This window comes from Tinamus guttatus, unplaced genomic scaffold, assembly GCF_059628265.1.
Source record: "Tinamus guttatus ecotype Peru unplaced genomic scaffold, ASM5962826v1 Tinamus_guttatus_pri_ptg000376l, whole genome shotgun sequence".
Classification (NCBI taxonomy): Eukaryota; Metazoa; Chordata; class Aves; order Tinamiformes; family Tinamidae; genus Tinamus; species Tinamus guttatus.
In genome coordinates this window covers 1,719,303-1,733,531 of record NW_028288910.1, presented here as the reverse complement: position 1 = coordinate 1,733,531, position 14,229 = coordinate 1,719,303, and the positions used below count along the sequence as shown (strand labels likewise).

At 53.1% G+C, this 14,229-nt stretch overlaps 1 protein-coding gene across 1 annotated transcript; it reads left to right on the top strand.

Moving 5' to 3' along the window:
- The first annotated feature begins 3,098 nt into the window (after positions 1–3,098).
- Positions 3,099–3,742, top strand: RAP2B (RAP2B, member of RAS oncogene family). Its single transcript, XM_010228749.2, has one exon. The coding sequence runs from the start codon at positions 3,175–3,177 to the stop codon at positions 3,724–3,726; it is 552 nt and encodes a 183-aa protein (XP_010227051.2). The 5' UTR covers positions 3,099–3,174; the 3' UTR covers positions 3,727–3,742.
- The last annotated feature ends 10,487 nt before the right edge of the window (positions 3,743–14,229 follow it).

The window sequence follows — 14,229 nt, the reverse complement described above, 5'->3', positions numbered from 1 at the left end:
CACAGACTAATAGCACGGGACTGGGAGAACAGCAGCTCTTCCCCAAAGGGTTTTGAATGCTCTCGGTTTTATCTGTTTTTGTTTGGATTACGAACTAGGTGAGTCACTAAAACCTTAGGGAATTGTGGCGTATCTCTGTTACATCCAGGCAATGTTTTGGGTATGGAGAAGCACGGTGACTATTCCTGCCTTCCCAGGGCATTTTCCCGGCGGCGATGCCGGGTCGAGCTGCTCCGCACCGCTCCGGACCCGCTCCCGCCCGGCGCCTTGTGCTGGCCCGGGCCCGTCGGAGCCCCGGGAGCAGCTCCCTGCTCCAGCCCCTCCGCTCCCCGCAGCTCGGGCCTGGGGAAAAACAGGCCAAACCAGGCCGCAAATGGGGCAGGCGGGAAGCGCCGGGGTCCCGGGGCTCCCGCTGCCCCGGGGAAGGAGGGAAGCGCCCGGGACTCGGTCCTCGTGCTGCAAGGAAAGGCGCTGCGCAGACACGCACCACGCTGCTGTTACCAGCACTTGTGTCCCGAAGGGCCTGAATGTCAAAATACGACATTTGGTGTTAGTTGTAGCCTCAGGATTCAATTATCACTGTAACATCTGAGAAACGGCAAAGAACTGTGATCTCAGGAGAGTCTGCATTTCACAGGCACAAGATTCCCTACACTTTTAATAAAAATGATTTAGATGAGTCGTACCTAACAGAAGCCAGAGGAAATCTAAACGAAGGCTCCTGTTTCTCTCCACTTGAGCATTACAGCAGATCTTCTTCTTTCCTGCAGACGCCAGCTCTATTTCACCTGCATTGCTCAGGCCTCTGAAGCCCAGGAGCAAACGCTACCTACGCAGGGCATCCCGTGCCCCTCAGCCCGTCATTTTTCTGTTCCTTAGCAGAGCTTGTCTATAAAGTGCTGATCCTAAACAAGCTCAGCTGCATTTAATGAGCTCTCGGGATGTTCCATATCCCTGTGCTAACACTGACCTTGGCTGGGAGCTAATCCCCGAGCTGTTAAGTGATTCGGCTGTGTCTCCCGAGGAGGAGAAGCAGCAAGAATTGGAAGTCCCTTCAGGAACACCAGAACATCTTTGACTGCTCCCATAGTGCCAAAGCTTGGTGTTATCAGGAGAAACTTTCATGGTTCTGACATGTTAGATAATATTGTATCTGTTACTGGTTAGTAACTAGAACGAGGAAAATACATTTAAAAAACAACAACACTGCATTGTAGTTGATACTTTAATGGACAAAGGTAATATGATAGAAACCAAGGACCTGATCTTTCCAAACCAGGCAGAGAAAACATCTTGTTTTTCTTTCATGAGTAGTTTTAGTGGATAAGCAGATGCACTCAACACAGTAAACGCTAGTGTCGTATGTAAATACTGCATGATGAACTGCATACTAGCCCAATTCACTTATTTATTTTGAGGAATTCACAGTACTATCAAATGATCTTAGAATGTTACAAAAAGAGCTGATAAATTTGAGGATCACATTAATTCCACCTACTCTTCGATATTTATATTTTGCCTATTATATTTTTCTGTTGTGTTGCGATGGCTCCACGTTGCCCAGATGGATTTAATTCCAAGACAATTTTCACTTATTCCTGAGAGCCTCCAAACCACAAAGTCACTGATGAAATACACACATCTAACACGGCAGGGGCTTCATCGCGCAGAAGCAATGTGCTCAACGCTCCTACGATGCATTTAACTGGATCGGCTGAACCCTCCGCCTGCGATTTTCAGCCTTATCAGTTTAGAGATCCTGCAACAGTCCAGACCCCTGCACAGATCATTTCTCCCCAGGGCAAACGGGACTTGTTTTTTTTAGTTCCTTTCCTTTCCACGGCCTTGCTGCCACAACTGCAGGGACCCCAAAGCTCTGAAGCCCATAACTGGCTGGTAACTGCAGAGATTCCTGCGTGGAGCAACGGCCGGGCACTTGAGGAGTAATTTTCCACATGTAAAGTCAACAGTGCAACCACAGTTTCAACATGATACACTTCCTTCTTCAGAAACAGCAACTAATAGCATAGCACTGAAAAGAAAAAAATATATATATATATATATACGCATGCACACACACACACATATATATATAGTTCTATTTTATTCTGTCACTGGAGAAAAAAATCCCATTCACCACTGAACTTTACGCCTACATTGCATGGCACAGGCTGGTCCTCATAAATTTGCTGCTGCCCTATCTTGGAAAGTGTAATTTAATTAATTTGCACATAGTTTGGTATAGCTGTGCTGAAGACAAGCAAACCCATAACGAGCCAAGATCCTCAGAGCAGCATAAGCAACATGCAGCAGGGGAATAAAAATACATGTAGTTTTGGTGACCCTGTAGTCTTTCAACCGATGTTTATAGCTGTTTTCAGAGAAAATTCGGGGAACACTTGAGCACATTGGCAGTCCTAGAGGCGCCGTTTTCTCGGTGGGGCTAGGGCGGGCATGGGCAGCGACTCTTGAGGGCCAGCGGCCAGGCCACCATTCTGAGGTAAAACACGGAGATTCGTGTGCCGAATCTCACACAGTGCCGCGGGACCGGGAAGCGGCCCGGCTCGGGCTGCCTCTGCGCGGGAGAGCCGCTGGCGGCGGAGGGAGCCGCGCGGCGGCCGCGGAGCCCTGAGGCGACGGAGCTGCCCGAGGGGCTGCAGGGGCCCCGGGGGCTGGGGCGGGCAGGGAGCCGGCGGGGCTGGGGAGGGCGGCGGTCCCGGGGCGGGCGGCGGCCCCGTCCCCTCCGCTCCCGCCGCGGCCGCCATTGCCCGGGGCGGGCGGGGCCGCCGCTTCCCCCCTCACGAGTGTCCGCCAAAACTTCGGCCGGGGGGGGCGGGGCCGGCGCCGCCGCAGCCCAACCGGCTGGCGGCCTCCGCGGCGAGCGGGCCAATGAGGCGGCTCGGCTTTGACGGGCGGCGCGCGCAGCCAATGAGCGGCGGGGCCGCCCTCTCCGGGAAGGCGGTGCGGGGGGGCGGCGGCGGCAGCGCGCGGGGCCGCCGCCGCGAGCGCCTTCCTCCCCCTCCGCCTGCTCCTCCTCCTCCTCCTCCTCCTGCTCCGCGGCGGCCCCTGCGGGAGCGGGAGCGGGGCCGCCGCGCGGGCGAGGCCGGGGCCGCGCATGGGCGGGCGGCGGCGGCGGCGCTGAGCGCGTGGCCGCCGCGCGCGGGCACCGGGGCCATGCGGGAGTACAAGGTGGTGGTGCTGGGCTCGGGCGGCGTGGGCAAGTCGGCGCTCACGGTGCAGTTCGTGACGGGCTCCTTCATCGAGAAGTACGACCCCACCATCGAGGACTTCTACCGCAAGGAGATCGAGGTGGACTCGTCGCCCTCGGTGCTCGAGATCCTGGACACGGCGGGCACGGAGCAGTTCGCCTCCATGCGGGACCTCTACATCAAGAACGGGCAGGGCTTCATCCTGGTCTACAGCCTCGTGAACCAGCAGAGCTTCCAGGACATCAAGCCCATGCGGGACCAGATCACGCGCGTCAAGCGGTACGAGCGGGTGCCCATGATCCTCGTGGGCAACAAGGTGGACCTGGAGGGCGAGCGGGAGGTGTCGTTCGGCGAGGGCAAGGCGCTGGCCGACGAGTGGAGCTGCCCCTTCATGGAGACCTCGGCCAAGAACAAGGCGTCGGTGGACGAGCTCTTCGCCGAGATCGTGCGGCAGATGAACTACGCGGCGCAGCCGGGCGCCGACGAGCCGTGCTGCGCCGCCTGCGCCATCCTCTGAGCGGCGCCCGGGGCCCGGCGGGGCGGCCCGGGGGCGAGGCCGCCGCGGGGAGCCGGAGCCGCCGCGAGGAGCCGGAGCCGCCGCGAGGAGCCGGAGCCGCCGCGAGGAACCGGAGCCGCCGCGAGGAGCCGGAGCCGCCGCCGCCCCGGCCCGCGGAGCCGCCGCGAGGAGCCGGAGCCGCCGCCGCCCCGGCCCGCGGAGCCGCCCCGGCCTCCCCGCGGAGCCGCCCCGGCCTCCCCGCGGAGCCGCCGCCGCCGCCCGGGCCTCTATGCAAAAGCCGGGTCCAAAGCCCGGGGCGAGCGGCCCCGCGCGCCCCTTTACTGCTGTACCGGAGCGTCTGCTCACCCAGCCCTGTGGTTTCTATTATTATTTTCCCTCAAATCAGCTGTGAAAATGTTACAAATCTGCACAATTTTCTAGGTGTGCGTGCGTGATTTCATTTTTTAATTATTATTTTAATCTAATCGGGTGGGCGGGAGTCTTTTTTCTTTCTTTCTTTCTTTTTTTTTTGTCCTTTTGGGTTGGCCGTCCCTGCTGCCGACGAGGGGCTGTCGCGGCCGCGCGGTGCCTTGGAGCTGGGCCGCCCGGCCGCACACAAGGGCCTTTTGTCAGCGGGATTTATTTCACATTCTCCATCTGAGCCTTTTTAACTGTAATCTCCGTGTCTTGCAAGTTTGGGCTTCGTTTGCTTCAAATTTGCAAGAATTCAGCCTGTGGGGATTTGGGGAGGGGGGCAGGGATGTTCCTTTTTTAAAAAAATAATTTTATTATTATTATTGTTTTGTTGTGGGATGTACCTCTAGCCAGCAAAGAAAGAAATCTTGATGTTGTGATGTAATGAGAAAATTTGAACAACTGTCGTCTTAATTCCAGACATGCAGTTAAGAGATGTCTATCCACTTTAAGGATTTGAATACTTTTTTTTTTTTTTTTTTTTTAAGAAAACAACTTTGTGCCATTTGATGTATTACGTGGAACATCACTTTTGCAGACACTGTTGATTGTGATTTATGTCTTAATAGTAATAAAGGGGGTGAGAGGACAGGGCTTGAATTAGGTAAGGACAACAACAAAGCCCAAGGCTCTAATAGTGAGCATTTTTTAATGCAGTTTTAATCAGTATTTAGGTCCTGCTCCTGTGTGATGTAGCGTCCAAGTGGAACACTATTCAGTCAGCAGTATTCCGTAGGAAGATGGCATGGCTTTAATGCAGCAGCTCTTGTAAGAGCAGAGCTTTTTCTCTTGCTGGGAACAACATGGTTTATCGGAGTGAAATTTTAAAGGTTTAAGTGTTTGTGAAGCGCCAAGTTTTCAATTTGTTGTGTTGTATGTGCGTGGAGGCCGTCGTTCCTCCCCTGGGTGGGAGGACACAGGTGCCTCCTGCGCTGCGAGGCCTGGCGGGATGCGCTCGCTCCTTAGCCTCCTCTCTTAACCCTTTCCGTAAACATTAACACAAAAAGTGCAGCTCCTTTCCCGTGCCAGGAAGAAATGAAATTTCTTTACTATAAGAAGCCAAACGTTTAGCGATTGTCTGTAAAGGTAGTTTTGTTCAGGCCGCTTGAAGCCAAAAGCCACCATTCCTACTGTAAATGTGACCATTTCCTCCATTTTAAATAGGAAAGCTTTCGCTTCAGCACTGGAAGGGTTTAATACTACTGAAATTGCAGTGGCTGAGATTTGAGTGATAATCTTGTGTCATAGCTGGGAACTGGACACTTATTTTAGCAACTTTATGTACCAAAAGTTTGGAAAAGGTTATATGCTTAATATGTTAACATATCTCTTCTCCTGAGCTCGCAGGTATCCCCAGGGCCGTGAGCAAGTGTTCTGCTAGACCTGCCCATCACAGCTAAAAGATCAGTCTGGGGCCTTTAAACAGCAGGTAAATTGACCCAGCTCCCACCCCTCCTCCCATTTTTAAGCTGAAACTGAAAATCCCGTTGCAGCACAACTTACCTTTGGGATTTCTTTCTTTTTTTTTTTTCCTCTCTTTTTTTTTTTTAATGAATTAGGAAACCTGGTCCTTGAGGACTTCCACACTAGGCCAGAATAATGTATACTGATGTCAGGGGCTTCTTCTAACAAAAAGTAGTGCATGGAAAACAAAAAGCTTTGCTGCAGGCATATCTTGCACTGAAGCTTAAAAGAAAATGCCATGAATTATATCTCAGCTACTTCTGTGGTTCAATTTTGCCTTAAATTTGGTGGAATTATATAGTTCCTAGGACCTAATGGGGTTTGCCCCAAATCAGTGTATTGAAAGCAGTTCGTTCAACTTAAAAAGAAAAAAAGCCCCAAAACTTAAACAGTTTTCCCAACAGAATAGCAGTTTCCTAATGTTTCGGAGTGCCTCCTGTTTTCCTATTGCCTGTCTGATGGTTGAGGAATGATGCAGAAATGTGTGTGTGTACTACACACACAGTGGAACACAGAGGACAGTTTTCCCTCCCTGGCAGAGCAGCTGAAGGCGGCCTAATAAGGACTGCGGATTATGCCGGGGGCTTGTAGATATGGTCTACTTCTTGCCAAAAGGTGTATTTGTTAAACAATGAAGGATTTAGGAACCGCCTCGAAGGTCTGATCAGTCATGAATGTATTTAGGTGTTCGACGTTCTCTGTGACTGCTGAGGACAGTACAAAAAGTAGAGCCGAGTAGTGTGATCTTCCAAATACTCTGAAGTTTTTTTGGTGCTTGTTAAACACAGACCTTGTCTATAAAGTAGAAAAAAAAAGTACTGCTTTAACTTGACTGAATAATGAAAGCTGTATTTCCTTCTACACTAGAGGAAAATGTTGTATCAATATAAAGGTACTCTTTTATTCCTTTTCCCTGTGGGAATATGTTATACCAGTATCGATACAAAGGTGACATACAGCGCTTTCACAGTGAGGGTTGCAAAAAAAAAAAAAAAATTGATTTGCAAGAAAAATCACATTCCCAGCCAAAATGCTTCCTAACAGTGCTGAAACTGTGTGAACAAGGCCTTAGTTTAAGGCTTGTCTTATGGCCGCATATTCTACTGTACATAATGATTGTATTTTTAAAATCCAAGCTTGTTCTCTTGCAAGAAAGTGTGTCTTTGAAACCCGAGTCTCTGTGGTCATAATTGTGCTGTGTCCTGGGCCCCGTTTCCAGTCCAAGCGTGGTTCTTTGCAGTGCAACACTCGGGCTCGTCGGTGCGTGCGGCCCCGCGCACGGTGTCGGCCGCGGCGCTCCGGAGGGGCTGGTTCCTCCTCTGGCAGGTGTCCTGCAAAGGGCGTTCTCCATAGGGGCAGCTGGCTCTTCATGGCCTCGTCTTCTGGGTGCTCCTCGCGTGCAGGGGTTGCTAAATATCCCATTTCCTTTTGGAGTGACACAACGCAGGAACTTTCCTCGTGTGGAAAGGAGTGCGAGTGTGTTCCTCCACGTCCTCCGCGGTGTAAATCAACGGACGGCTGCCGTGATGGGAGGTGGGAAGTGGCTGGAGCGCTCCTGCTGCGGGAAGCTCTCCTCCCTCCCGGCTCGCGCGGCGGTGCTCGACGCGTCGCTGCGTCCCTGGAGCTCCCCGCTCGAGCGCCCCGTCCTTCTCGGGTGAGAATGAAGCACGGCTCTGAGCTCTGCACAGGCGACACAGCTCTAAATAACCATCCCTCTAACTTGTTTACAGCCTGTTCCCACAGTGCCTACAGCTTCATACAAAACGTGTGTCCAAGCGATTCCTGTCCTGCTGTGTTGGTATAAAGTGCTGTTCTGGAATCGGCTTCTTGTAGGAACTCAACATCTGCCCAACGTGAAGAATCGGTGGGGTGGGACGTTGAATCTTTGGTGAATGTGCGCCTAGCAGATAAGAGCAGGGTTTGGTTCAAACAGCTACAAGGCTCCAAGGAGCCGGAGCGACGGAGCAGCAGTTTGTGGCTGGGCATGTTCTGCTGGGGTGATGGGGCTCGGTGCGCGTTCCTCCAGCTGGGATCCCAGTGCATGGGCACGTTCTGCTGGGGTGATGGGGCTCGGTGCGCGTTCCTCCAGCTGGGATCCCAGTGCATGGGCACGTTCTGCTGGGGTGATGGGCTCGGTGCGCGTTCCTCCAGCTGGGATCCCAGTGCATGGGCACGTTCTGCTGGGGTGATGGGGCTCGGTGCGCGTTCCTCTAGCTGGGATCCCAGTGCATGGGCACGTTCTGCTGGGGTGATGGGCTCGGTGCGCGTTCCTCCAGCTGGGATCCCAGTGCATGGGCACGTTCTGCTGGGGTGATGGGCTCGGTGCGCGTTCCTCCAGCTGGGATCCCAGTGCATGGGCACGTTCTGCTGGGGTGATGGGGCTCGGTGCGCGTTCCTCCAGCTGGGATCCCAGTGCATGGGCACGTTCTGCTGGGGTGATGGGCTCGGTGCGCGTTCCTCCAGCTGGGATCCAGTGCATGGGCACGTTCTGCTGGGGTGATGGGGCTCGGTGCGCGTTCCTCCAGCTGGGATCCCAGTGCATGGGCACGTTCTGCTGGGGTGATGGGGCTCGGTGCGCGTTCCTCTAGCTGGGATCCCAGTGCATGGGCACGTTCTGCTGGGGTGATGGGCTCGGTGCGCGTTCCTCCAGCTGGGATCCCAGTGCATGGGCACGTTCTGCTGGGGTGATGGGGTCGGTGCGCGTTCCTCCAGCTGGGATCCCAGTGCATGGGCACGTTCTGCTGGGGTGATGGGGCTCGGTGCGCGTTCCTCCAGCTGGGATCCCAGTGCATGGGCACGTTCTGCTGGGGTGATGGGGTCGGTGCGCGTTCCTCCAGCTGGGATCCCAGTGCATGGGCACGTTCTGCTGGGGTGATGGGGCTCGGTGCTCGTTCCTCTAGCTGGGATCCCAGTGCATTGCCCCGTCTGGAGGAGCAGGAGCGCGGGGGCGTTTGGGAAGCAGGGGTGCGTTCGTTGGAGCGGGAATCGAAGGCCCTTCCAAAGGCGATCCCGGTTCTGCACGCTACCAGCCTGGATCGCGTGCAGCAGAGTGAAGAAGGGCAGAAAGCTGAGGAGGAGCCTTTACAAGTTTCACCAAAACTGCGTTATTTTCTTTTCTGCAAGGTGTGCGTGCGGCGTCGCGCGGCAGGGGCTGCTTTAGCGTTGATTCGATGATGCAGCCAGTGACACTGTGCATGAAACAAACACACCGGCTCAGGAAATGCATTTTACAGGAAAATACCTAATCTGCAAAGTCCAATACCATGTCTTGGGTCCTGTCTAAAACATAAAATTAGAGATCACTTAACCAGAACTTGCAAGTTGTTCAGCCAAGTCTCAGAAGATCGGAAGCACCTTTTCTATGGCAGTGGCAAGACTCTATTTTGCTTCGACAGCCTCCGCGTTTTCTAGAGCTTTGCACGCAGAGGACACTAAGTTACTGAAGACCTGTAGCTCTTTTTTTGGATATCCTGAACAAATATTTTTAGGAAGACGGTATCTGCCATGTAACCTTAATGATGCAGAACTAATTTCTTCCTGCAGAATTCATTGTTTTTAAGGGCACATTCTGTAAGAAATCCCCCGTTAACAGAGGCCATGTCCAGGCAGTGGAGGGGCTCCCCTCTGCGCGGGGTTGCAGAGCTGCAGTCCGGCTCTGGAGCAACGGGACCCATCAGAGCAACACCGCTAACTGCTGCCTCTGAGCTACTGCTGTTGTTTGCGGTGCCAGGATGAAATGGGGTGTTGAGGTTGATTTTGAGGATGTTCATAAATGGCTTTCTGGAAGAAAGAACTAACCTGAAATACGAGTTGTTTTTCTTTTCTTCGAGGTTGTGAAGAAGGTACGTGTCCGTGTTGGTGTTCCCTTACCTGCTGCTCACCCACAATATTAGTCTAGGGCTTATTTCTGCAGTGTTGCCATTATCCCAGTTTAAATAATGAGGATGAACGCTAACACATTCAAATTCTTATGTTAGCGATAGGGTTGCAGAGAAGGCAGTAAGCACCAATCTGCAGCCGAGTACCTGCAGTCGACCTGCCGCTGCGAGGAGACGAAGCGCGCGGGTGCGCAGGGCGGCCGCGAGCCGGCACGGCGTCTGCGCGAGCCGCGGCGTCTGCGCGCGCGGCTGAACAACACCGGGCACGAACGGGGCTGCGGGGAGGGAAGGAAGCTCCGAAGGGAGGGGGAGCTTTTCCAAGGTGTCCAAGTGACCCTCTTTCCCTCAGAGAGATGGAGCTAGATGTGGGAAGCAAGCTTTGGAACGGTAAGTGTCCTGCAGAAAGCTCGTCTTACCCAATCCCTCTGTTTAGATCAGGGCAGATGCTCCAGAGCCCTCGGAGCGGGAGGCAGGGGACGTGGATGGGCTCCAACGAGCCTGGCCTGGAGGCCCGGCCGCGGGACGGTGCTGTGGGGCCGTGGCGTGCGGCTGGCCCCAGGCGTCCCCAGCACCGGGTCTCACTCCGGTTGTGTGCGGCGCTGGGCCGAGGAGGGCCTTGCCGGGGCCGCGGGGCTGCTTGCTGTGAGGCTGGTTGGATTTTTCTGCTTCAAGTGTAAGGAAACATCTACTGAGTGCGTGTATGCTGCTCGTTAACTCTGCCTAATGTTTGGAAGTCCCGTCCCCTTTTCCGCTCTTACTTCTACAGAAGATGTGAGAGGTTAATAATTGTGTTTTTCTTGGTCTGGTCTGAAGATAAGTTGTGCCAGTCGTTTTTTACTGACTCAAATGACCTGTTCTACCTTTTCAGGCACAGCGCAGCAGTGTGTTTGAGGTGTTAAACTAAAACGGCACGGCCGAAGACGCGATGAATATCTACTTACTGCCCCAAGCAGGTGGGGACTGTGACACTGTGCAAATTCATGAATGTGTGTGGTTTTACGTGAGTAGCGTTCTAATCGATGAGCCTCTAAATAGCTGCCTTCCATTTTGAAGGTCCTGAGAGTTTATTAGACTACATTTCGATAAGTCGGTAGCATTCATATATATATTGTCATCCAGTTGTTGCGAGTGGGCTTCTTCCTGTGGAGCCAAGCAGATTTGACAGTGCAAGGCACGTTTGTGTAATTAATGTCACCTACCTGGAATTAGTGATTTTCGTAATTTATAGCAAGTTTTCACAGATTCCTTATGCTCCTGATCACCAATACTTACTGCAAAGTGCTTGGAAATTTGTAATGCTGATGAGAGCTGCGCTGTGACTCAACATAGTTGGGAGCCATATTTATTGAAGGGTAAGATTAGTGATAATTTTATTCCTTGAATGAACTTCAGTAATTTTAAGTACCTCAGCTTAGCATTGTGAGTTTGCTGCCAAGTTTACTTGATAATTAACAAAGTTAAGATGAAAGCATGATAATGAAGCACTTGGGTAATTAAGTTTCTAATGCTTGAGATTTTGATTTCTCTTCTTTTTTGAATATTCTGTGGCATTCCAGACTGACTGTCTCTTTTCTACTGGGTTTTCCTGTTTTGGATATTGTTTGCTGTAGCGTGGGGATCGCTTTCTCTTTGGTGCTGGGTCTTTTGTTTTTTCCCTAATTAAAGGCAAGGATAGAGAGGAGCTTTGCATATGAATTCCTGTGTAGCACAAGCTGCCTAGATTCCAGAAGTCCATGCCACAAGCTTCACCTATGGCTGCAATAAAAGCAAATGGAAGGAAAATGTTGTATTTTTAAGGCATTTCTGAGGTTTGGTCTCTCAGCAAAGACATGGTTTGAAAAAGTTAATTTACCTTAAAGCAACCTGTCCATGTACTAAAATATGCACTTAGATATTTATTTACTTGCAGAATTGCTGTATTTCAGCCACCATAGTGCGGCCACAAGTTACAAGTTTGGGCACACAGTTATTTACGCGTCCTTATGAAGTTGTTCCTAGCACCTGTGATTTGTGAAGGGTACGGCCTGTTCTGGGCCCAGAAAATCAGGGATTTGGTGCCTGCGCTTGCTGAATAACAGACCAGTAGCACAGGAACTTAGATACTTATTTACCCAATTGTAAACCACTAAAAAGAACTGACTTTTTCCAGCACTTTTGATCTGGCACAAATGACATTTTCAGCTTTGCTAAAGCAGAGACCCACGCGGTTATTGAATATCCCCAGCGCGGAGCCCTTTGCTCGGGGCAGGGGTGGCAGCCGCTGGAGCCCGGCCGCGTGCGCGGGGGCCGGATCGCGCCGTGTCCCGCCGTGTCCCGCCGTGGCCTTTCCCGGCGATCGGCCGAGGAAACGCGGCCCGTCTGCACCGAACAGTAGGAGCTCCAGGACGGCCGTTCCTGGGCTCTTGGCAATCCGGGTGATGGATTCGCATTGCTCAATGCGCGTCTGCCTGTAGCCTGTTGCAGGGGGTTGTGAGATGGTAACTTCCTCCAGCAGCCGCGCAGGGGTAGTTAGCACTCTGTTAACTGCAATTAATTAGGGGGTAACTGGAGATCGTTTGTGCCCTCTGTGCATATTAATCAGGAGGCATGGGCTATATTACTGCAGGATGTAAACAAGCTCTGTACAAAGGTGAGGTGTTCGGGCTGCTCTAATGGAATCCTTAATGCAGCGCCGCGCGGGGCTGCCTGTGCCGCGGTGAGCGCGCTGCGCCGAACCTCCCCGTTTGGGAACGCCGCGGGGAGCAGGGCGCAGCGCTCGGAGCGCTCCGCGTCGCTGCGGCCATCTCCGACCGCCTCAAACCGCTAACGTCATTTTGCAGGTCTGACTGTGCTGGGCTCTTTGGAGCTGGTTCGCATCCGAACTGTGCGGCTGCTTAAGCAAAGAGTGTAAAACTCAAATGTGTTTTTATAGCTATGCTGTTTTCTAAGCAGCAAGCCTCCTTCAAAAAGCTTTGCTTTTTAACTATTTATAAAATCTTGAGGTAACTCCATGGGCTTCAAGGCTCCACCCTGCAAAATATTTTTAAAATGTAAAATTAGGCACATGTTAAATCGATCTCTGTGGCTTCTTCCCTAAAGAACTCATGTGTATTTGTCTTTCGCCGAGGTCTGTCTGCTCGTTCGGTGGACACCGACGCGGAGCCCCAAGGCGCTCGCCGCCCGTCGGCAGCCCCGGCTCTGTGGCTGAGGCTCCGCTCCGGGGTCGTGGGGTTTCTCCGTGGGGTTTCCCACGGGCAATGCTGCAGCTCTGCCCATTTCTGCCTTCATAAACAGGCAGATTCTGTGGGCCTTGGAGGCTGCGGGTTGCTGCAGAGCCGCACAAGTGAAAACAGACACGTTCTAGAGTGAAACATGCTGCTGTTCCGTACTTCAGCAAGCAAGAGCTCCCTGTTGCTTCAGCATAAATACTGTTTGTGCAACAGAAACTTTAAAAACATTCACTCCTTTGAATTGTCTCACCTTCCACTCTGGGAAGAAAATAGAAAATACTTGTTTCTCCAATCCCAGGGTTACAGGAAAAGTGAATGACTTGACTGTGCTCAAAATTGAATCATTTTGCAATTATTACAACTTTTGTGCCCTTGAAATTGGGTCAGTTTAAAACCAGTCCCTTCAAAGGGTTCAACACACGTGGTTCAACAGCACTGTTTGTGATGAAGCCACCGGTGTTCCTGCAGCAAGCCAGAAGGGCAGATGCAGGGGCCGGCTGGAGCCGGGAGCGTTCCGCTCCGTGGGGAGCAGTCCTAGCGCACAGGCTAGACGCGCAGCTGGGGCTCCGCTTGGCTCCCCAGCGCCTGCTTTTAGTCCAGTCCTTGTCCTTAGGGAAGAAGGAAAGACTCGTGTAAAACCCTCAGGAAAGGTTGTCTGAAAAATAGCAACTGCAGGACTTGGAGACTTGCAGAATTATGATAATTAATTTCGCTTGCCAATGCAAAATAGGCTGTGTGTATCTTGGGCTTCACCATCTTGGGAGAAACCGAACTGGAGAGTCACGTTGGGAATGCGGCAGAACCGGCCTGCGGTTCCCGCGTCGTCTCCGGGGCGCTCCGTGCCTGTCTCTGCTGTGTGGCCGCCATGCGTGCGGGGACGGCGGTGATCCGTGTTCCTGGTGCCACGCGTGCGGGGACGGCGGTGATCCGTGTTCCTGGAGCCCCACGTGCGGTGGTGGCGGTGATCCGTGTTCCTGCCGTGTGCATGGTGACGGCAGCGTCTGTGTTCGCAGCGCCGCGCAGCCGGCCTGCCTGCGCGCCGGAGCAGGGCAGGCCGTGCTGGGCACGGAGCTCCTGCGCTGGGCCAGGCTGTGGGGAAAGGGCCCCCCTGACACCTGAAGTGACCTGGAGGGGTGGCAGGAATGAGCTCCGGAGTTGTGGAATGGGCTCTGGAGTTGTGGAATGGGCTCCGGAGTTGTGGAATGAGCTCCGGAGTTGTGGAATGAAGTCTGGAGTTGTGGAATGAAGTCCGGAGTTGTGGAATGGGCTCTGGAGTTGTGGAATGGGCTCCGGAGTTGTGGCGCTCTCCCTGCCATGTGGAAACCGCTCTTTCCTCGCCTGGGGAAGCAACATTCGGCTTGGCGTGAGGGAGCAAGCGAGGAGATGGGCACATGGAAGCGGCCTACGTGGGGAGGCAGCCCTAAGGCAGCCCGTGGTGAACAGTGGCTTGGGGCCTGTTTGGAGTGTGGATTTAGGACCTGGATCCAGCAGAAGCTTGT